The sequence below is a fragment of the Sus scrofa genome, chromosome 4, assembly GCF_000003025.6.
Source record: "Sus scrofa isolate TJ Tabasco breed Duroc chromosome 4, Sscrofa11.1, whole genome shotgun sequence".
In the NCBI taxonomy this organism is placed as follows: domain Eukaryota; kingdom Metazoa; phylum Chordata; class Mammalia; order Artiodactyla; family Suidae; genus Sus; species Sus scrofa.
In genome coordinates this window covers 15,554,840-15,577,421 of record NC_010446.5, presented here as the reverse complement: position 1 = coordinate 15,577,421, position 22,582 = coordinate 15,554,840, and the positions used below count along the sequence as shown (strand labels likewise).

Genomic DNA, 22,582 nt, shown 5'->3' with positions numbered 1-22,582 from the left:
ATCTTTACCCTGCACATCTCCTCGAGGGGTGTCCTTCACCCCTTCACTGCCATCCCCTGCTGGTGCCCTGTAGTCCTTTGCCCCACCCCCAACCCCACTCCTTACCTTCGGGTAAAACCTAAACTTACAATAGAAAAACGGGTTCAAAGACAAGATGAAGGACTTAGCATTAACCATGTTATTCTATAAACAGCTGCACTGTGTCCTAAGGATACCTTGATATTACAAAGATGATAATCTCACGATTGCCTATGCCTATCCCTGCCCACTAATCTTGTCTCGCCTTCCTTAATCCCATTATATAATAATCTCATCACCTTCCTTAATAAAAATCATGTGGGCTAAAGCCTAGGGCCTTTGTTCTGCGGGACAGAGTGCCTCCTGGCCCCCCACTTTCTAAATGTAAAAAAAAAAAAAAAAAAAAAAAAACCAAAAAAAAAAAAACAATAGAAAAATAGGGAAACTCATGTGTCCTGAAGTGCCAGTGGTAATGATTAAGTCATCCTGGATGAGATAGAGAGGCCTTACATTTTAAACGGAGACAAGACTTGAAAGCTTAATAGAAGCACTTGTCTATCCCCCATTTAGTCAAACTGAAGGTATCGGGGCATTGGTGGCAAAGGACTGTGGGGTCTTTCCTGGTGTCCTTGAAATGCTGAACTTGCAATAGACTGTGCTGAGCAAGGCCAGCTCCTTCCTGCAAGGACCTTATGAAACATGGTATTTTAGTATTTATGACACGTTGAATAAGCCCCTGCTGCTTTTTACTGGACCTGCAATGTAGATTCCTTTGTCCCTGTTTTATAAGAGGTTCAGAGAGGGGAACTCTTGCTCAAAGTCAAGAGCCAACAAGTGGAGAAGCTGGCTCTGGGGCCTAGGTCAGTCTTACACCAGAACCCAGGCTTTCCCAGCCCACGGTCAGCTCCAGGTGGGAAACTTACTGAGTGTGCAGCAGGAAAAGGACAAGCTGGCAGGGACTCAGGGCAGTCCACCGCAGGCATCCCGGAGGAGGCGGCTCCTGGGCTCGTGGCTCTTTCTAATTCAAGTCTTCAGCCCACAAAGCAAACAGGGCGGAGAGAAATTGGGCCCCTCCTGGAAAGTAAATAGCATCCATCCTTCTGGCCAGGGGCTGACCCTGTAAGAGGCTGACAAAACAGTCTGTGGAACGGAGCTCAAATTGGTCTTTGCTTCTTGGCCTGACTGGAAGTTAGGTCCTTCGTGGGTGAAATGTTTAGAGAGTCTCAAAGTCGATGGCTCTTTTCTGTGTATTTTGAGACATAATGGCTACCCCCCCTTTTTTTTTTTGGCTTTTCAGGGCCACAGTTGTGGCATGTGGAGGTTCCCAGGCTAGGGGTCAAATCAGCTACAGCTGCCGGTCTACACCAGAGCCACAGCAACGTGGGATAAGAGCCACAGCTGCAACCTACACCACAGCTCATGGCAATGCTGGATCCTTGACCCACTGAGTGAGGCCAGGGATTGAACCCATGTCCTCATGGATTTAGGTGGATTCATTTCCACTGTGCCACAATGGGAACTCCTTACCCCTTAATTTCTGAAAACTCTGATTACCCTGACCCATCCATTAATTAGTTACCAATAAGTAGTCATTGGGTACCTCCTTTGATCATCATTCATTCATTTACTCAATAAATGTTAATGGAATGTCTGCTGAGCGTTCCTGTGCTTGGTTCCGGGTATACAGTAGTGACACTGAAGAGTTTAAAGAGAGAATAGGAATTCCCGTCATGGCTCAGCGTAAACAAATCTGACTAGTATCCATGAGGACACAGGTTTGATCCCTGGCCTCACTCAGTGGGTTAAGGACCCGGCGTTGCTAAGAGCTGTGGTGTAGGTCACAGATGCAGCTCGGATCCCAAGTTGCTGTGGCTGCGGTGTAGGCCAGTTGCTACAGCTCCCATTTGACCCCTAGCCCGGGAACCTCCATATGCCACAGGTGCGGCCCTAAAAAGACCCAAAAAAAAAAAAAAAAAAAAAAAAAGAAAGAAAGAAAATTAAAGGGAGAACAGCCCCGGGGAGGCCTCTTCCATCTATCCCTCCAGATCCATTCTCCACCCTTGTCCACCTGTTCTCAGTCCCAGGAGGCTGACATCTACGGATGCCTGGCACAGGTCCCTGTCCCAGTGGGCAGGAGGTCTGATGGAGTGAGGGGAGCGAGGTCAGGATGCAGTGGTTCGATGTGTCTCCTCCTCCTGGGGAAGCCGACTGGACCTGACTTTCTCTCCTTCCAGGTTCTGGGAATCAATCTCAATCCTCATTTTGGGTGGGGGGGACTCCAAGTGGTAACAGCTCGGCTGCCATGAGCCCCTGCTAGCTCTAGGACCCTTTTTGGTTAACCCATGCCTTTGTAAAAAGTCCTCGAATCATCCCGTTCTAGATGGGTCATCTGTTATCCATGGGGACCCTGATGAGGTAACTGCACTATAAATGGGGAGAAGTGGAGCTCCCTTTGTGGCTCAGTGGTTAACAAACCTGACTAGGATCCATGAGGATGCAGGTTCGATCCTGGCCTTGATCAATGGGTTAAGGATCTGGCGTGGCTGTGGCTGTGGCTGTGGTGCAGGCCGGCAGCTGTAGCTCTGATTCCACCCCCAGCCTGGGAACCTCCATATGCTGCAGGTATGGCCCTAAAAAGCAAGCAAAGAAAAAACCAAGTGGAGAGAGATGCTACAAAGAAAAAGGCAATGTGATTAAGTGGAGATGATTGGAAGTTCTCTTTTTTGGTCTGAGAGGGGCTTCCTGGAGAGATAACATTTAAGCTAAAACATCAAAGATGAGCTGGAGGCCCCCAGGGGAGGGGGAGCAGCTCAGGTGGGAGGATGCCTGGGAAGAAAAACTCCAAGCGGGAGAGAGCTTGTTAGAAGGAGCTGAATTAGGCCTGTGTGACTAGAAAGCGGGAAAGCGGGAACCAGAGGGGCAGGTGGCCACGAGGAGGAGATGAGATCCAGGTAGGACAGGGAATTAGAGTCGTGTGTGGACTTTGGATTGACTTTAAGTGTTACAGCAAGACATCGGGGGCGGGGGGGGGGGTTTGGTTGTATTCTATTTAATTTACAATTTCTGTTGCACAACAAAGTGACCCAATCAGACATATATATATATATATGTGTGTGTATATATATATACACATTATTTTTCTTATATTACCTTCCATCATGGTCTATTCCTAGAGACTAGATATAGCTCCCTGGGTTGTACAGCAGACCTCGTTGCTTATCCATTCTAAATGTAATCATGTGCATCTACTAACCCTAAACTCCCAGTCCCTTCCACCCCCTCCTGCCTCCCTCTTCACTGAGGGGTTTTAAAAAGAGAAATATCCTCTTTTTTTTTTTTTAAAGAAGGTTACTGTGGACGCTGCTTGGTGAGTAGATTGGAGAGAACATAGGATCTCAATGAATGAATGAATGTAAGTTACAGATGAAGCTTTAGCTGACTGCCTTCCTGCCTCCAGGTCTGTCTCACCTTCCCGAACCATAAACCCCTAGAGGGATTTTAGTTAGTTCCTCCATCCTGAACTTCTAACCTAGCCCAGTTTCTGCCCTTTGTAGGGTATTTAAGAATATTCAGGGGAAACCTGAAATATTCTCATTCTTGAGGTCTTTGTGGTCTAGCAGGATGGCAGCATGTCTTAATTTCATCTTCGTGCTTCAAGGAGCCCCGTCAGGTGCTGACATTCTTTCTGGGGTTTCTGCAGGCTGGCCTTGACATTGGTTTCCTGAGTGAGAGAAGAATCGGAGCAGTCATCCTCTCTGTAACTACTGGACACCTCTAGGCCCATGTCCATGAACTGTTATGGCATTAAGAGCTTCATTATTCCATCTGTCTTCCAACTCTGTACTGTTTTTCTCAGTTCGATGATTGCGATCAGAGAACCCAAATACATCAAAGCTAGAAGGAGTTTCAAGATTATTAAATTGAGCTCACCAGTTGAGTCCCAAGGGTTCTAAGAAATGGCTTCACACATGCCCTAAGAGGGTAGTGGTGAGGCTGGCAGGTGATCCCCTGCTCTGAAGTCTACCCCATTGTTGCAGGAAGGGGGACCCCTTCCAGGGCCCGAGAATGGGCTCTTGTCTAACATTCAGAAGTGAATTATCCAAGGAGACACACGTGCTAACAAAGCAGAAGCCTTTACTGGGAAGGGGCGCCTGGGAGAGAGCAGCAGGGTTGGGAACCCAGGAGAACTGCTCTGCCATGTGTCTCATAGTTTCTGGTTTAATGGGGGAGTTAGTTTCTGGGTTGTTTTTGGCCAACATCTTGTTCAGCCCATCGGTGGTGCATGCACCTCTCAGCCAAGATGATTCCAGCGCCAAGAATCCTGGAAGGTTCGTTGTTTGCTCCTTCCTTTTGGCCCCGCCCAAGGTCTTCCGGTAGACTTTAGGGCAGCACCCTGCTCCTTATCAGGGCCTCCTGTTGTGAGACAACTCGAGCAGGTGGTTGTTTTCATGCTTGGCCAAGTTGGGCAGTTTCAGTCTGTGGTCCCCTAACGTCACGGCACATAGAACAGCTTGGGGTAAACCCATGTGTATTGTATATTGGTTCAGTGTAAAATTACATTTATGAAAAGGCACTAAGATCTGATCTCTTTGGGGAACATTCTTCAACCTATGACAACTTGCTATTCCAAATTAGCCCTCAGACAGCAGGAATGGCCTCACCTGGGAACTTGCTTGTAGGAATGCATGCTTGTGGGCCCCAGCCCAGACTTTGTGCATCGGAATCTGCATTTTAACAGCTTCCCGGGGAATTCTTATGCACATTAAATTTTGCTCATGAGGTTCAGAGAGAATAAATTAGTTGTCTTAAGTCTGAGGTGGCGAGGTCATGACTTGAAAGCACATCTTTAAATTCATACCCCATAATTCCACAAAACATGCATATAAATCTACTCTTTTGGGGGGAAACAGATAGAAGGTGCATTTTTTTTTTTTTTTTAGTATTTTTCTGCCTGTAAGATATGGTGTCTGGCTTGTCTGCCAGTAAGATCAAGGTCCATGTGGCCAAGGGCTGTTTTCTGGTCTCCTCGTATGTCTATGGTGCTGGCATAGCCCTGGACAGAGTCAAGGCTCAGGTCGCCGTGGTGGGTCATGTTTAATAGATTTTCCCCTTTGTTTGCCTCTCTAGATGGTCAAGGTGATGTTGAAGCACTGCAGGAGGGGCCTTCTCACCAGGAAGGATTGGGAGGAGATTTGATTTATGACAGTGCTTCTATCAGTCCGGTCCCCTCTGCTCCACCAAAGAGAAGGTACGGTGTTGATACAGGCAATCAGCAGATGTTGAGTGAGCACCTTCCCTGTGCCAGGTACCCCTGCAGGCTCTGGGAGAATGGAGAATAACACCTAGTCACCATCTACAAGGAGTCAGAGGTCAGAGGCAGGAAGGCAACACTGCGTGCCTCTGCCTTTTCTGTGGCAGTGCTTGCCAGGGTCCCCGCTCTACCAACTTCTAGTCTTAAATCCCCTCAGCTAAAGTCTGCACGTTCCTTGTAGTTCAGGAGTGACAGCAGCAGCAGGAAGCAGAATCTGGAGCTGTTCTTCACCTGCTCCTTCATTCATCAAGATACTAGATATCTTAGCTTTGTGTTTGTTCCAAATGAAAAAGGGATTCTTATGCTGCCAACAAAAGGTCAGAACAGGAGTTCCATGGTGGTTAAGCAGAAACAAATCTGAATAGCAGCCATGTGAATACAGGTTCAATCCCTGGCCGTGCTCAGTGGGTTAAGGATATGGCACTGCCATGAGCTGTGGTGTAGGTGTCAGACATGGCTTGGCTCCCAAGTTGCTGTGGTGGTGGTGTAGGCCAGCAGCTACAGGTCCAATTCTATGCCTAGCCTGAGAACTTCCATATGCCGCAGGTGCAGCCCTAAAAAGACAAAAAAAAAAAAAAAAAAAAAAAATCTCAGAACAACCTGGCCTTCTGCATGCGATTTGCCATATCAGTTAGCTATTGGTGTGTAACAAATCACCCCAAAGCTCAGTGGCTTACTATATGCATTTATTATTGCTCATGAGTCAGTGGGTTATTTGGATAGTTTTACTGGTTCCAGGTAATCACAAGCACACCACTCATGTGTCTGCTGTCATTTGGCAGCTCTACTGATTTTAGTTTGAGGGTCGGTTAGTGGTGGGCTCTACCTGGAACCACTGGGCTCTCTTCCAAATGTATTTAATCCTCCAGCAGGCTAGTCTGAGCTTCTTCCAGTGGTGATGATGGTAGAGTTCCAAGAGCAAGAACAGAAATACACAAGATCTCTTGAGCCTAGGCTTGGAATTGGCAAAAATAATTTCTGCTGCATTCCATTGGCCAATGAAAGTCACAAGTTCAGCCCATGTCACAGCAAGAGGAGACCACAGGTTCCTGGGTAAAGAGCCTGGATACAAGGAAGCCAATAATTGGGGCTGTCCATGCTTTCAGTCTACCATATTTGTTTATGTCAATTTCTTACTCTTGATAATTCCTCGTGCCATTCTCTCCTTTTCACCCCAGAGTTGCTGTTATCAGTAGAGTAAATCAGTGCTTCATTGAGTGGCAGATCCTGAGTTGTTATTACTGGGCTGTGACAGGATGGCACACGGGTATGCATATCAGGGCAGAGGGGGTGGGAGACAGGTGGAAATCAGAAAAGGTAATAGCTCAGAGGTTGATTCTTAGAAGAAGATGTGAAATTTGCATGCTCATACTTACTGCAACGTCTCCTCCCCCCTACACTTCACCAAGGCAACCTCCACCCTCCAAACCCCAGAGTCAGGATTTCAATTATTTTTTAATATCCTTTAAGAGATCCCTTGCCATTTATTTCACTAGGGTAATGGCACTGAATGAATGGAGGAAGGCAGGAAAAGGTGAAGGAAGGAGTACTAGCCCTTTTCCTTCTCCTTGGTCAGTGCAATCTCCATCAACTAAAATGCTACTCACCCACCAATGCTCAGTTCAAATCTGACCTCACAGTGACGTCTTTGTTATTTACTTCAGATCTCATGAGTTTCTCTCTTCTCTGAACTTGTATTTTTTTTCCCACGACACCCTTTATACTAACTGGTTCTCTCTTTGCTTTTTAGGGCTGCACCTGCAGCATATGGAAGTTCCTGGGCTAGAGGTTGAATCAGAGTGGCAGCTGCCAGCCTACTCCACAGCCATAGCAACAAGGGATCTGAAATGCATCACTAACTACACCGAAGCTCACAGCAACACCGGATCCTTAACCCCCTGAGCAAGGCCAGGGATCGAACCTGCATCCTCATGGATACTAGTCGAGTTCGTAACCTGCTGAGCCACAATGGGAATTCCACGAGTTTTCTCTTTATATGCTTTGGTCCTCCCTCCCCCAGAAAGACTGCATGCTCTTTGAGGACCAAGACGATGGCTTGTCCATGTTTGTCTTTCCTCTGAGACCAGCGCAGAGCTTTCACAGAGTAAGTGATCAGTATAGATTCGCCATTTTATTAAATGAACAGATACCCTTTGATATCACCCCTTTCCTACCTGCAATATTTCTTTGCATCTCAGAGCAGCCCTATGTGGTAGAAATAATTATTTCTACTTTCAAATGAGAACATGAAGGCTAACGTCCCAACATTGAAGAAGACAAATATCCTAATTCAGATCAGTCTGCCTCCAAAGCCTTGAGATTTTTTATGAGTTTATTCCATTCTCTGCAAGACTGCATCATCTGCAGCAGAAATGGAATGGAGGCAAATGCAGTATTGCCAGAAGGCAAGAGAATAAAACTCAGTCGGGACTTGAGCTCAGTTTATTTCCCACCCGTTGCCGCTTCTGTGACAACAGGGACTTTTCCTCTCTTTCTGTTATTATCCAATCTAAATGCCCAGGGGTTGCACATCAGTTTTCAATTACGCATGACAGTCCACATAAATGAAATCCCCTGGAATGTGAAATCTCACTGAGATGGCATCTTGGTCGTTCCTTCTTTCTTACCATTTTTTTTTTTTCCAGAAGCAATCGCAAAACCCAGAATTGCTATATACACCAGAAATGGCCAAATGGTCCTTGGATAGGATCAGACAGCAGATAAGGGAGATCCTTATTTAGACCCAGCTCGGCTGAAGCATTTCAGTTTCTCATTCTATAAAATAGGAAATAAATGATACTGATAATCACACTCACAGTAAGAGTGGACATTTATTCTTGCCAGGCCCTGGGTTAAACCTTTGTATGCGTTCCATCTTTCCATGGTAACCGTCATTTCATGCAGTAAGGGCTGTTATCTGTTCCATTTTTCAGATGGGGAAACTGAGTCCTAGAGAGGTTAAATCACTTATCCATTCATGTTTATCTCCTCCAGAGATGGAGAGAGAATAGGTAACATGATATAAATAAAAGCTCTTAGAAATGCCTGGGGAAACATTATGATGGTTTGTGGCTCTAAGGTGGCTCCTTTTGTAATGAAACCAACATGTTAAACTTTCTTTCGACAGAGCAAAACTGTTGACTAAGATCCATGATGGGGAGGTCAGATCCCAAAATTATCAAGTAAGTGGTGCGCTCTTCCGACCCAGCCGCCCCCGGCTCTTCCCGTGAGAAGGAACAGCCAGGTCCAGAGTGTGTACCCGCCGCTCTGTGTTGTAGATTGCCATAAACATCACGGAGGCCCGCCAGCTGGTGGGTGAGAACATCGACCCAGTTGTGATCATTGAGATCGGGGACGAGAAGAAGCAAAGCACAGTGAAGGAAGGAACCAACAGCCCATTTTACAATGAAGTAAGTCGCAGAGGTCCCTGGCACCCTCTCGTCCCCACCACCCCTAACCCTAACCCTAACCCATGTCACTGCTTCCCATCCCTCATTTGAGCCCATGGCAAACTCTCTGAGCCTCCTTACAAACAGCTGCACCAGGTTCAGCCAACAGACCATGCAAAGGAGAGGCAAGGAATGAATTCCTCCTGATTATAAAGTCATTGCTATGTTGTCTATAGACTCAGCATGTTATTTCTTTTTAAAAAATATATTCATTGGAGTATAATTGACTTATATTCTATTAGCTTTAGGTGTGTCACATAGTAATGCGGTTTTTTCTCTGTTATGAAACGATCCCCATGATAAGTCTAGTTACCATCTATCACCATGCAAAGTTAGCACAACATTATTGACTGTATTCGCTATGCTGTGTTGGCATTCCTGTGCCTTGTGTATTTTATAATGGTAATTTATACATCTTAGTTCCCTTTGCTTATTTCATCCATCTCCCCAACATCCCTCCCCTCTGGCAACCACCAGTTTGTTCTCTGTATCTATGAGTCTATTTTTGTCTCACACTGTTTATTTGTTTTTTTAACAAATCATATAGTGATCACGTGGTATTTGGCTTCCTCTGTCTAACCCACTTCACTTAGCACCTACCCTCCAGGTCTGCCCATGTTCCTGAAAATGGCAAGATTTAATTCTTTTTTCTTTTCTTTTTTCTTTTTGTATGACTGAGGAATATTTCTCTCTCTCTCTCTCCCAACCCCCAGCCCCGGTCCCCCTTCTTTCTGCAAGAGATGTATATATCACACCTTCTTTATCCATTCTTCTACTGATGGACATTTAGGTTGCATCTATATCTTGACTATTGTAAATAATGCTGCCGTGAACATAGAGATGCATATATCCTCTTGAATTAATTTTTTTTTAATTTGGATAAGTGCTCAGAAGCAGAATTACTGGACCCTATGGTAGTTCTGTTTTTAATCTTTTAAGGAAACTCCATATTGTTTTCCATAGTGGTTGTACCAATTTCTTTTTTTTTTTTTTTTTTTCCTTTTGGCCATACCCACGGCATGCGGAAGTTCCCTGGCCAGGGGTCAAACCCTCGCCACAGCTGCGACCTTTGCACAGCAGTGACAATGCTGGATCCTTAACCCAGTGCACCATGAGGAAACTCCCCAATTTCTTATAAACTCATTTCCTCCCCCAATCATAAGCTCTAGGTTTATAGTTGATAAATATGTTGGGATTTGGTTAGGGACATGATATACCTTTTCTTGAATAGCAGAGACACTGAAAATTTAATTATTAATTTTGACATAGGGATGCTGTGCTGGAAAGTACAACAGTAGTATTTTTCTAAGCATTGTAAAGATTGTAAAGGAAAATATTAAAGAGAGACACAAAGATTCTAAATTTATGCACATTAAATTATCACTTTTAAAGCAAAAGATTACTCAGTTTTAAAAAAATAGTAAAAGATACAAAGTATAAAACGATATGCTTCCCCCTGATTTTTGACCTCTAATATCTTAGCCCCACATCCCTGGAGGCAGCCATTCTCCCCAGGCATTCGTGACTCCTTCCAGAGATGCTTCAAGTATGTACAAGAATACATACAAATATTGTAGCTAAGTGGTAGCATTCTAGACACACTGACCTGCACTTTGGTCTTTTCACAAAACAGTGTATCTTGGAGATTAGTCTATATCAAGAAGTACAGCATGGAGTTTCCCAGTGGCTCAGTAGTTTAAGGATCTGGCATTGTCACTGCAGTGGCTTGGGTTGCTGCTGTGGCATGGGTTTGATCCCTGGCCTGGGAACTTCTGCATGCCGCAAACATGGCAAAAAAAAAAAAAAGAAAAGAAAAAAGAAAAAGAAAAAGAAAGAAAGGAATTCAGTGCAATCTTTTTCCCCCCTCATTGCTGTAGCGTTTCCTTTGCATTGATACATTATAATTTATTAAACCAGTCAATCTCTCATTGATGGATATTAATTTTTTTTAGCCTTTAGATGCTACTTATAATGATATTTATATGGCTTAACTGGGGCAAAAAGTATATGGATTTAAAATTTGATATCATCAAATTGCCCTCCAAAGAGGTAACAATTTATACCCCAGCTAACAGTGTGCAAGAGTGCTTGTCGCCCCCGGCACTCTGAAACCATAAATTATCAAAAAATGCAGTAAACTCTTAATTAACTTTTTTAGGGAGAGTGCTAATTGAAAAGGAAGGCAGGGAGAAAATGCATAATAAAATCAACAGAAAATTTCCAAATCCCATTTGAGCTGTTCACTCCTTTCCTCTTTATCACTCCTGCCTCAGAGCCTCTTACCGTGAATTTATGTGTCAGTTTTCTCCTCCCTGTAGTATTCCCCTTCTCCATCACATCTTTCCGCATGGATGTGACATGAAATAATGTGCATGAAAATGCTTTAAAATGGCAAACCTCGGAGTTCCCATCGTGGTGCGGTGGTTAATGAATCCGACTAGGAACCATGAGGTTGTGGATTCGATCCCTGGCCTTGCTCAGTGAGTTAAGGATCCAGCATGGCCATGAGCTGTGGTGTAGGTCGCAGATGTGGCTCGGATCTGGTATTGCTGTGGCTGTGGGGTAGGCCGGCAGCTGTAGGTCCTATTGGACCCCTAGCCTGGCAACCTCCATATGCCATGGATGTGGCCCTAGAAAAGACAAAAAAAGACAAAAAAATATTTGTTACAGATTTACATTCTAATTTTCAAGCCCAAAGACCATCAGATGCTGAAGGAACCAGTTAGCAGAGGTGGGGGAGTATTTCCCAGCTAGAAACGTATGTGTGGGCTCAGAGGTCTGGAGAACCTGGATTGGGCAGTTGGGTCTGAAACATGTGACTCTTCGGTGGAAGGCAATAAACACGAAAATGAATTTATCAGCCCAAAGCAACCTACAGCATCTCATAGACCACAGAATGAAGAACTTCATGTGTTTTGCACATAAAAGAAATTCTGAACACCAAAATTCTTTAAAAGTGGGAACATAGGTATGAAAAACTTCCTGAACTGTTATACACAGTTTTCTGTTCTCTTAAACAGGAGACCCTGAACATAATGTAACTTTTCATGGATATTGAAGGACCGCCTTTTTGAAGGTCTCTTATTATAAAATATGGCGACATCTTTCAGCTTCTACATTATGGTTTTTCTATGTCTCTTTTTAATTTTTTTTGCTTTTTAGGGCCTCATGTGCGGCATACAAAGTTCTCGGGCTAGGGGTCAATTCAGAGCTGTAGCTCCTGGCCTCCACCACAGCCGCAGCAACATGGGATCCCAGCCACATCTGTGACCTACACCACAGCTTACCGCAACGCCGGATCCTTAACCCACTGAGTGAGGCCAGGGATCGAACCTGCATCCTCATGGTTCCTAGTCGGATTTGTAACCTGCTGACCCACAGCAGGAACTCTATGTTGCCTTTAAAAGCAGGCTGTTAGTGGTCACTTCATCCTCTCCCTGCTGTCATCTCCAATGTCCTCGTGCTGTGGCTCAAATATGATCTCTGAAACAACTTCCTAGTTCTGACTCTCCTACTCCCATCAGTCCTCAAAGCACACAACCTGAGAGTTCCTGTTGTGACTCAGCAGGTTAAGGACCTGACGTGGTCTCTGTGAGGATGCAGGTTCCATCCCTGGCCTCCCTCAGTGGGTTAAGGCTCTGACGTGACCGCAAGCTGCAACACAGGTCACAGATACAGCTGGTGTCACTGTGGCTGTGGTGTAGGCTATGGCAGCAGCTCCAATTGGACCCTTGGCCTGGGGACTTTCCAGGAAAAAAGAAAGGAAAAGACAAAAAGCCACACAAGCCACAACAAAGCACCACTCCAAGTTTCTACTTTGGGCATGTCCTGCCTTACATCTGGAGAGGCTCGATGAAGTTCTGATGATGAAACATCTAGCACTTGCATTCCCATTGTTTTGACTTCACGACAACTCCACTTTGGTCCCAGACTCAGCAAGAACAGCTGCATGACTCTAGGCACATCTTTTAATTTCTTACATCTTTCGTCTTCTTATCTATAGGATGTGGAGACTGGTCTACAGATTTTCTTCAACACTAAGAGTCAATCATTTGCTTCAAATTAGAAATCTCCCTTGTCCAGAATTTCATTTCATTTTCTCCCCAGTCATTCCTGAGAATTTCAGAGGGAAGTCTGAAGCTGAGAAATCCTGAGAAAATAAAATTTGAATCATGCTCTCTCCAAATTAAAAACCACACGGAGGAGTTCCCTTGTAGCACTGTGGCTTAAGGATCTGGCATTGTCACTGCGGTGGTTCAGGTTGCTGCTGTGGTGTGGGCTCAGTCCCTAGGCAAGGGAACTCCCACAGGCTGCAGGCGCAATGAAAAATCAATGAAATAAATAAATAAATAAAACAGGAGTTCCCGTCGTGGCGCAGTGGTTAACGAATCCGACTAGGAACCATGAGGTTGCGGGTTCGGTCCCTGCCCTTGCTCAGTGGGTTAACGATCTGGCGTTGCCGTGAGCTGTGGTGTAGGTCGCAGACGCGGCTCGGATCCCGCGTTGCTGTGGCTCTGGCGTAGGCCGGTGGCTACAGCTCCGATTCAACCCCCTAGCCTGGGAACCTCCATATGCCGTGGGAGCGGCCCAAGAAATAGCAACAACAACAACAAAAAAAGACAAAAGACAAAAAAAAAAAAAAAAAAAAAAAAAAAAAAAAACTGAAAAAAATAAAAAAAAAAAAAAATAAATAAAACAAACCACGCCGAGATAAATTTTCACTCATTATTATAGAGAGGCAAGTAAATAACTAAATGAATAATTTAAAATTGACAATTCAGGGATTGGCCAGGGTGTGGAGAAATGGCTCTTTTTTTTTTTCTCTCCCCCTGCCCCCCTGCCCCACTTTTAAAGCTTTATTGCACTTTGGTTGATTTACAATGTTGTGATAATTTCTGCTGTGCAACAAAGTGATTCAGTTATACAAATATGCACATCCATTCTTCTTCAGGTTCTTTTCCCCTATAAATTATCGCAGACGAGAAATGGCTATTTTCATATGCTGCCAGTGGGAATGTACAGTGGCTTAACTCCTTTAGGAAAAAAAAAATTCATGCTGTCTACTAAAAAGTTACATGCACATAAGCTGCGACCCAACCGTTCCCATCGCATGCCCTTTGTAGAGGGAAACTTACATATATGTTGTGCAAAGATGTGACGGATGACATTTTTTTTTCTATTTGAAAGAAATTGAAAACAAATTAAATGCCTTTCCGTCGGGAGTGGCCAATCAATTGACGATACAGTTATGCCACTGAGGGCCTTGCAGCAATTGGCTAGAACTAAATGCAGAGCTCCTGCAGAGCTAAAGCTAATCCATGAACAGAGGTCTTACATGCAAGCCTGGAATTTATGGTCAGAAGAAACTTTATGTTTTACAGTACTTTGTCTTCGACTTCACTGGGCCCCAGTTGCATCTTTTTGACAAGATCATCAAAATCTCAGTGAGTATATCGTTGGTGGGGGCGGTGAGGGGAGGTGGAAGAGAGGCATTGGGAACTCCCTAGGGCAGCTCAGTCTGCCTGGCGATGAATAGATTCAGGGGTGTGAGTGTGGGTTGGTGAGTTTGAAACCCACAGGGTAGAATTTGAAATAATAGGTGTGAAGGAGTAGGGGGAATAAACCCCCCTCAAGAAAATCTAGACTTGTTGGAAGTAAGTTATAAGCCATCAGCAAGCCGTCAGCGTTTGAGTTTGTAGCCTAATGTATGTACAGGGATGGGAAATATATATGTGAAATATATATGACATCTTAATGGCTTGCCATTTTGAGTTGATTTCTTTCTTTTTATCAAACGAATGTTTCTCTCTTGGAGTGAGGTCCACATGAATAATTCGGCACACGCCCCTTTCTCCTCCTAGTTGGTAATAAATAGAGAAACAGGAACAAGAATCAGGGAGGAACAAATATATCAGTCACACTGGATCAGAAAATGTGATTTGGAGCAAGTGGTTGCCATTTGGCTTCCTGGTTGCCTCTGAGCATTAAACATCAAGACCTGCCCATGGCGAGTTGGGCTTGCTGTGTAGACTGTTCCTCAGCCTGGCTGGGTGATTTCCTGCCTCTACAGATGAAGTCAGAAGAGTGGAGACAGACAGAGTCCTGGTCTAGCCAGGGGCCATATCTAGCATGGTCACCTGGTGGAGGGCAGGTATGAGAAGAAAAGTGCCAGTGATGGAGCCATCCTAGTCCGGATGGGTAGGGCAGGCCAGCTGGGATCACTGCCAGCTTCACACCACTCAGTAAAGGAGCAGAGAGCAGCAGATGGTATCTTGTCTCTCTCTCACCAGCCTGAGCAGCCACATCTCCTCCTATGAAGAGGGGGTGCAGGCCTGAAAGTGGTGGGAATGAGAAGTCGAAGGGTAGATGTTTCTTTCCCAGGGAATTCTGAAAGGACAGAATTCCTGCTTTATGTGACAGCATAAGATGCATGGAGAAGGAGGAGATGTTTTCGACTGTGAAACCAGCCCTAATCAGAATTACGTAGATGACAAAACTTGTCTTGAAGGTTTCCTTGCCTGTCTTTATCACCCACTCAATCTCTATGATAAATGGTACATTACAGGGCATTATATCATATGTTTGTGTATATATGATATATAAACCCTGCATTAAGGCTTAGGTAATAGTGGAATCATAATACTCTCTTTCGGGCAGTACTTGAAGACTTTAACTCCAAGGATGAAAAGTCATCAGGAGCTAAAACTTCCCTCACGTGTGAATTTCAGGCCAGATGACAGGTGGTGAAAAGCCATTTTGGGACCTGGGACTTTGTTCAGGATGTTGTCTCATTGCATGGCTCAGGCAACCACCTGTTTGTGGGATCGCCCTTCTAACAGGCTCCTAGGAGACTGTCTAGATTGCAGAGGAACTGTTGACAGCTGGGTTTTACACAGTATCCTAGACAAAGATCATGATTCTCTGTGGGGCAAGTGGATTTTTAGACAGAGGATCAAAGCTGGTTTTGCCTATCTCTGTCCCTCTAACTTGAAAGAAAAAAAGTACTTTGGTCTCCCCAAATGACCCTTAGGGATAGAGACCAAAGATTTTAAAGGGGAAACTCCCCCTGAGGGGGGAGTGTTTAGTATAAGCTTTCTGCTAGTCCATGGACCAAAAGCCAGCATGTTCAGAAAAAATTCAGTGTGGGAGAGAAGGGGGTGAGGGCTATAAGCAGACGCTATTGGGACAGTCAGGCTGTAAGTGACCCGGCTGGTGCCAAAGACCATCTTCCCTTGACCATGGCCCCAGGCACACAGGGCTCCCGCCCTCCGTGGGTGAGACGCCCCAGTGTTCCCATCACCTAATGCTTGCCCATACTGGGGATGCCTGGCGCTAATATTGGGTGGGTGATTTGTTATTTAAAATCTCTTAGGGGCTCTTGCCTCCCATCCCGTTCCCAGGGACTGAGATGTCAACTTGACAAGAGAGCTTGAATCAGGCTTGTGTTCTTGCTCAGGGCTTTGGGAACCTGCATTTGCACCTTCCAGCATGGGGGACTTTTGTGCACCTTGCCTTAAATAACTCGCCTTCTCAAGCCAGACTGTCTTTGCTTCCTCTCTCTCTCTCTCTTTTTTTTTTTTTTTGTCTTTTTAGGGCCAAACCCATGGCGTATGGAGGTTCCCAGGCTAGGGGTCGAATTGGAGTTATAGCCACTGACCTACACCACAGCCATAGCAATGCCAGATCCAAGCCTTTTCTGTAACCTACACAACAGCTCACGGCAAAGCTGGATCCTTAACCTGCAGAGAGAGGCCAGGGATCGAACCTGCATCTTCATGGATGCTAGTCAGATTCATTTCTGCTGAGCCACGACGGGAACTCCCCTTGCTTCCTCTCAGGTCTCTAACACCCTTGCAAGGTTCGGGCAAGGGAGGAAGAGTAGAAAGGGACACAGAAAGGGCTGTCGTTTCCTCATTTTTTGAAATCAATTGAATTTATCATTTCATATTGCCTCTGCCAAAAGGAGCTGTTCAGAAGCTACAAGAGGCTCTCCCTTAACCATCGTTCAATTAGTCATTCATTCACTGAATGCTTATTATGAACAAGACCACGTGGTGGGTAGAAGAGAGGCCACTGTCCTTGAACCAAGAAACTCAGAGTTTTATGGTAGAAGGAAGTTCCTTGAATTTTACAGTAGAAAGAAACTCAGAGGCCGTCCAGTCCAATTGTCAGCTGGTGCAGGAATCCCTCTCCGCCTCCTCCATGACACAGGACACAGGGTCTTGGGCTCTACTTGATTATATTCAGGGCTGAGGAGGTCACTACTTCTAAAAAGTCCACTCCATTGCTGGGAAGTTCTGTTATAAAACTTGCCCTTGGAGTTCCTGTCGTGGCGCAGCAGTAACGAGCCTGACTCATGTCCATGAGGATGCAGGTTCACTCCCTGGCCTCAATCAGTGGATTAAGGATCCGGGGTTGCCATGAGCTGTGGTGTAGGTTGCAGACATGGCTCAGACCTGGCATTGCTGTGGCTGTGGTATAGGCCGGCAGCTGTGGCTCTGATTCAACGCCTAGCCTGGGAACCTCCATCTGCCGCAGGTGCGGCCCTAAAAAGACCAAAAAAAACCAAACCAAAACAAAACAAAACAAAAAACCCCCAAATAAAAAAACCTCGCCCTTATTAGTGAGCTGAAATCTCTCTTCCTGTTGCTTGGGAACCACACAGGCATCCTATTCCTGCTTCTAGATGACAGGATGTTAAAGCGTTGCAGACACTGGAGTTACCATTGCTCTTCGTCCACCCTCGCAGTTTTCTCTTTTCTGGGCTAAAAGTTAACCTCTTCCTAGTTCCTTAGCACTTTCTCATACAGTGCTGTTCGGGACCCAAGCCCAGCTCTGCCATCTTCCTTTAGAACTTCTCATCTTCATAGCATTAGCCTTCAAACGTGCTGCTATAACCAACCAGCCAGGCACTCAGCTGACTTCTGAGCAGACAAAATATTGAGGATGACAGCTTCCTTTTTTCGGACCATTGTACGTGTCCAAAACCTCGCAACTTTGCAAGGTAGTAGTTAATGAGTTCTCAGAGATAGCTGTGAGCCAAGAGCTCTGGGATTTTTTTTTTTTTCTTCTTCTCTCTTTTAAGGAGAGAAAGGGAACGCTTTCTATTTGGAGGATCAGGAAGGGCTGCTTGGAGGAGGAGGTATTTGCTCTAGGCGTCGGAGGATGGGTCGTTTCAACAGGCAGAGATGAGTGTGTGGAAGGACAGGCTGCTCTAGAGTTCCTTTTGGCTCAAAACACAGCACAACACAACCTTTTAGGCGGTAAGATGTGTTAGGTGTCCTTCGATAGAGGCTGCAGCTGAAATCCTTCTTGGAGGATGAGGTCCTTTGGACATGCCGTACGCAGCCCTGAGGCTTGATACCCAAAGGTCACTGTGCTCCGGAAAGAGCGAAGGCCAGGCTCAAGGCTCAGACTCCTCTTCGACGTGTCATGAACCTGTTCATAGATTTCCCCTCAAAGAGAAATCTAGCGCTATTAGACTCACTGTGCCTTCTCTCCGCAGGTCTTTCACCACAAGCTGATAGGAAGTGTACTGATCGGCTCCTTCAAAGTGGACCTGGGGACCGTGTACAACCAACCTGGTGAGGAAGCCTTGCCTCCCAATGTCTCTCTTACTCTTCTTCTCTTACTCTGGCACCTGGAGGTTGGCTCACCTGTTTGTTCATCCATTTACCCCTTCAAGCAATAACACTGAGCATCAGTTAGACAACGTGGAGCAAGACATGGCTCTGTTCTTCAAAGTTTGCAATCTAATGATGAAACTGCCTTCTGTGTCCACACGTCTGAGCAGATTTTTTTCTTTAAATCTTCACTTAGATGCAAACTATGACATTTAGACTAGGTAACAAGGAGGGCCTACTCTGTAGCACCTGAAACTATATCCAATCTCTTGGGATAGAACGCGATGGGAGACCATAAGAGAAAAGAATGTATATATTATATAGGTCTGTCTAGGTCGCTTTGCTGTACAGCAGAAATGGGCGCAACATTGTAAATCAACTATACTTTAATAATAATATAGAACACACACACACAAGACATCTTCCCAAATTCGGCCTCATTTACTGCTGTGAGACACAAGGAGGAAAGACAGAAGGGTGTAGAAGTTAAGAATATGGACTCTGGAGTTCCCGTCATAGCTCAGCAGAAACAAATCTGACTAGCATCCATAAGGATGCAGGTTCCATCCCTGGCCTTGCTCAGTGGGTTAAGGATCCGGCGTTGCTGTGAGCTGTGGTGTAGGTTGCAGATGTGGCTCAGATCTGGCATTGCTGTGGTTGTGGTGTAGGCCAGTGGCTACAGCTCCAACTCGACCTCTAGCCTGGGAACCTCCATATGCTGTGGGTGCAGACCTAAAGAGACCAAAAAAAAAAAAAAAAAAAAGGAATATGGACTCTGGAGCCAGATAGACTGGCTTCAAATTCCACTCTCTTCTTTCTTGGCTGTACAATCCTGGGTTAATAACTTGACTTCTCTCTGTTTCAGTGTCCCCATCTGTAAAAATGGGGATAAAATAGCACCTCCTTCATAGGGTTTTTGGTAGAGTAAGTGAATAAAAATACATAAAGTGCTTCTATGGAATCTAGCAGAGAATAATGACTGTGGCATGCCATTTATGAGTTTACTATAATACCTATTTTTATCCCCAATTTATCAGAGAAGCTAGGTATTCTGGCCAAGGTCAAGAGCTATTCAGTAACAGAACAAACAGCAAATGTAGCTCCTCTTATGTAAGGCCCCTTCTCTTCAACAGTGATTCCAATTCACACGACCCAGGTAGTGGGCATAGCAGAGTTCAGCGGGCTGGGTTTAATACAGTCAGGGCTGACAGAAGCTGTGGGAATTGGAGGGGTGGGCCTACAACCGTATGGAAGGGGTAGTATCTATTCAGCTCCTTTGCCACCTGCTGTCAAGTGGAAATGTGGGCTCTGTATTACCAGTTCTGACAGTTTTTTTTTAATAAGAGATAAGCTTGGGAGTTCCCTCGTGACTCAGCAGGTTAGGGATCAGGCGTTGTCACTGCTGTGGCTCTGGTTATAGCTGTGGCAAGTGTTTAATCCCTGGCCAGGAAATTCTTCATGCCCTGGGTGTGGCCAAAAACCTTAAAATTAAAATAATAAAAAAAAGATAAGCCCGAAGTCTAGATTTTCTTTTCTTTTCTTTTCTTTTTCTTTCTTTCTTTCTTTCTTTCTTTTTTTTTTTTTTTTTTGTTGTTTTGTTTTTTGGTTTTTGGTTTTTTTTGTCTTTTTGCCATTTCTAGGGCCGCTTCTGTGGCATATGGAGGTTCCCAGGCTAGGGGTCGAATCGGAGCTATAGCCACCGGCCTACTCTAAAGCCACAGCAACGCGGGATCCGAGCCGCGTCTGCAACCTACACTGCAGCTCACGGCAACACCGGCTCCTTAACCCACTGAGCAAGGCCAGGGATCGAACCTGCAACCTCATGGTTCCTAGTTGGATTCGTTAACCACTGAGCCACAAAGGGAACTCCCCAGCCTGAAGTCTAGATTTTCTAAGAGCTTTTGAAGTTTGGGCTCACTGTGTAGCCCAAACAATTCATGAGTGGCACTTCAGCCTGGGAAATAATCTGTGATGTCTACACTCCATTAAGGTCAAAGCAAGACTCCTGTCCAGACCACCTGCTAGGTGGAAGGCTTCTGGAATCCCTGTGGGCAGGATGGAGAAGTGGGTGGGAAGCAGAGGAGAGGACAGGAGGGGGAAAGGGAAGGGGGTGTGGGACCACGAGCTGGCCCCTCCCTGGGAGCTGAGGGCCGGGAGGTGCTGGGTTGGAGCATCTGGGTTCATGGGTGCAGCCTGTCTGAGCTGTCAGCGCGTTTTGCAGGTCATCAGTTCTGTGACAAGTGGGCTGTGCTCACGGACCCTGGCGACATCAGGACTGGCGCGAAGGGGTACCTGAAATGTGACATCAGCATGACCGGGAAAGGCGACGTCTTAAAGCCCAACCCCAAAACCTCCGATGCCGAGGAGCAAATAGAAAAGTGAGACAGGTCCCTTTTGGACCATGCACGACAAATGATATGTTCTGATTTCCATGATCTCTTTCCTCTCCCTTTCCTTACGGGTACCTGCCAACTGCCAAGTTCAAGGCCTGTCTCCCCAGGACTCTGCTCTCTCAGAAGTACCACGTTGTGTCTCATCAAAGGCATCAGCTCCTAGGACAACAACAGCCTGTCTTTCTATAATAACCCAGAATAGCTTAGCGATTCTTCAGCGTATCCTCTGGAGCTTAGCTGCGGCTTCTTTGAAGGAAGTGTAATTTTTCCACCACTGGCTTGTGAAGTGGGAACACAGAAGGCACTTCTTTAAAGGGCTTAGTCTAACTCCGGGACCTGAGTGAGTTTGCCTTTACCCTATTCATACCCTCCTCTGTCTTTCCACCAGGAAGGAAACGCATTTTAGCCACGAAGCCTCATCTTTCAGATTTTTCTCCCCCACTGGGATCCTTCTTTCCGCTTCCAAATCACGTTGACCTTTTCTCTCTATTCTTTCAAGTAAGGGAGTTTTTAACGGTTTATTTTTGTCCCCTTGAAGGAACCTTTTGATCCCTCAAGGGTATCCATCAGAGAGACCCTGGGCCAGATTCTTTGTGAGACTCTACAGGGCAGAAGGGTTGCCCAAAATGAACTCTAGCCTCATGGCGAACGTCACCAAGGCCTTTGTGGGTGACAGTAAGGACCTGGTGGACCCCTTCGTGGAAGTCTCCTTCGCCGGGCAGATGGTGAGGAACCATTGTCACCACTCCTGGCAGGTCTGGGCCAGAGCCCCGCTCTTTCCCCAGGATGCTGCTGGTCAAATGACATGAAGAGAAAACCAAAATTAGGAGGTGCCTGGCGAGAGAAAGCTTGTCACAAAAAGGGGTTGCTTCACGTGGCAGGAGAGTAGGGGAGGGTCCCCGACTCCCTCTCCCACTGGAGCTCATGGAGAAAAGCTAGCGGGGGTCGTGGCTAGGGACCCAAGCAGACAGGTCTCTTCCCTCACCTCTGGCTACGTCTCTGAACGCTTGCCCAGTCCCCAGTGCCCAGAGAATTGCCAGTCCCCCTCTGTTCTGCTCTCCAATCTATCCAGGTGGTCCTTGTCCTCTATAAGCCTGGGCATCCGTGTTCCCAGCTGTTTCCTGCTCAAGAGCCATTGCAAGTGCCAAGGTGTACGGACTTGGTCAGAGCTTAGTCTTTTTTTTTTTTTTTTTTTTTTTTTTTGGTCTTTTCAGGGCTGCACTTTCAGCATATGGAGCTTCCCAGGCTAGGGGTCCAGTGGGAGCTGTAGCTGCCAGCCTAAGCTGCAGCCACAGCAAGGCTACATCTGAGCCACGTCTGCAACCTACACCACAGCTCACAGCCACTCTGGATCCTTAACTCAGTGAGTGAGGCCAGGGATCGAACCTGCATCCTTGTGGATGCTAGTCAGATTAGTTTCTGCTAAGCTGTGATGGGAATTCCCAGAGCTTAGTCTTGGTTGGCTGGATCTTGAAACTTCAGGTGACCCACCTACTGTCTCCACCCTTAAAACATATGCTTCCTCTAGCCCCTTCCCTCAGCAGGGTGAACCTTAGACTGTTTTTGCCTTGGACCCCATTGGCAGTCATGTAGGATGTCACCTCTATTTCATGATGAGGAAACTGAGGTCCAGACTGGTGATGGGATTTGTACCAGGTCCTACTCTGAGAAAACATGGACTTGGGTCTGAGTGCATCTGCCGCATTCCTGGAGAGGATGGAACCACTTTTTCATAACACTGAGTTGTCGCAGGTCCTCACCTTTGTCCCAGGTCCTCACCTTTGTCCC

At 45.9% G+C, this 22,582-nt stretch overlaps 1 protein-coding gene across 1 annotated transcript in view; it reads left to right on the top strand.

The window, feature by feature from the left end:
* FER1L6 (fer-1 like family member 6) overlaps positions 1-22,582 on the top strand; it is a 174,876-nt gene that overhangs the window by 33,075 nt on the left and 119,219 nt on the right. Inside the window, 7 exon segments of the mRNA XM_021088953.1 lie at positions 5,146-5,266; positions 8,457-8,511; positions 8,608-8,739; positions 14,160-14,222; positions 18,284-18,362; positions 20,623-20,779; positions 21,333-21,519. Coding sequence (XP_020944612.1) covers positions 5,146-5,266; positions 8,457-8,511; positions 8,608-8,739; positions 14,160-14,222; positions 18,284-18,362; positions 20,623-20,779; positions 21,333-21,519 — 794 coding nt within the window.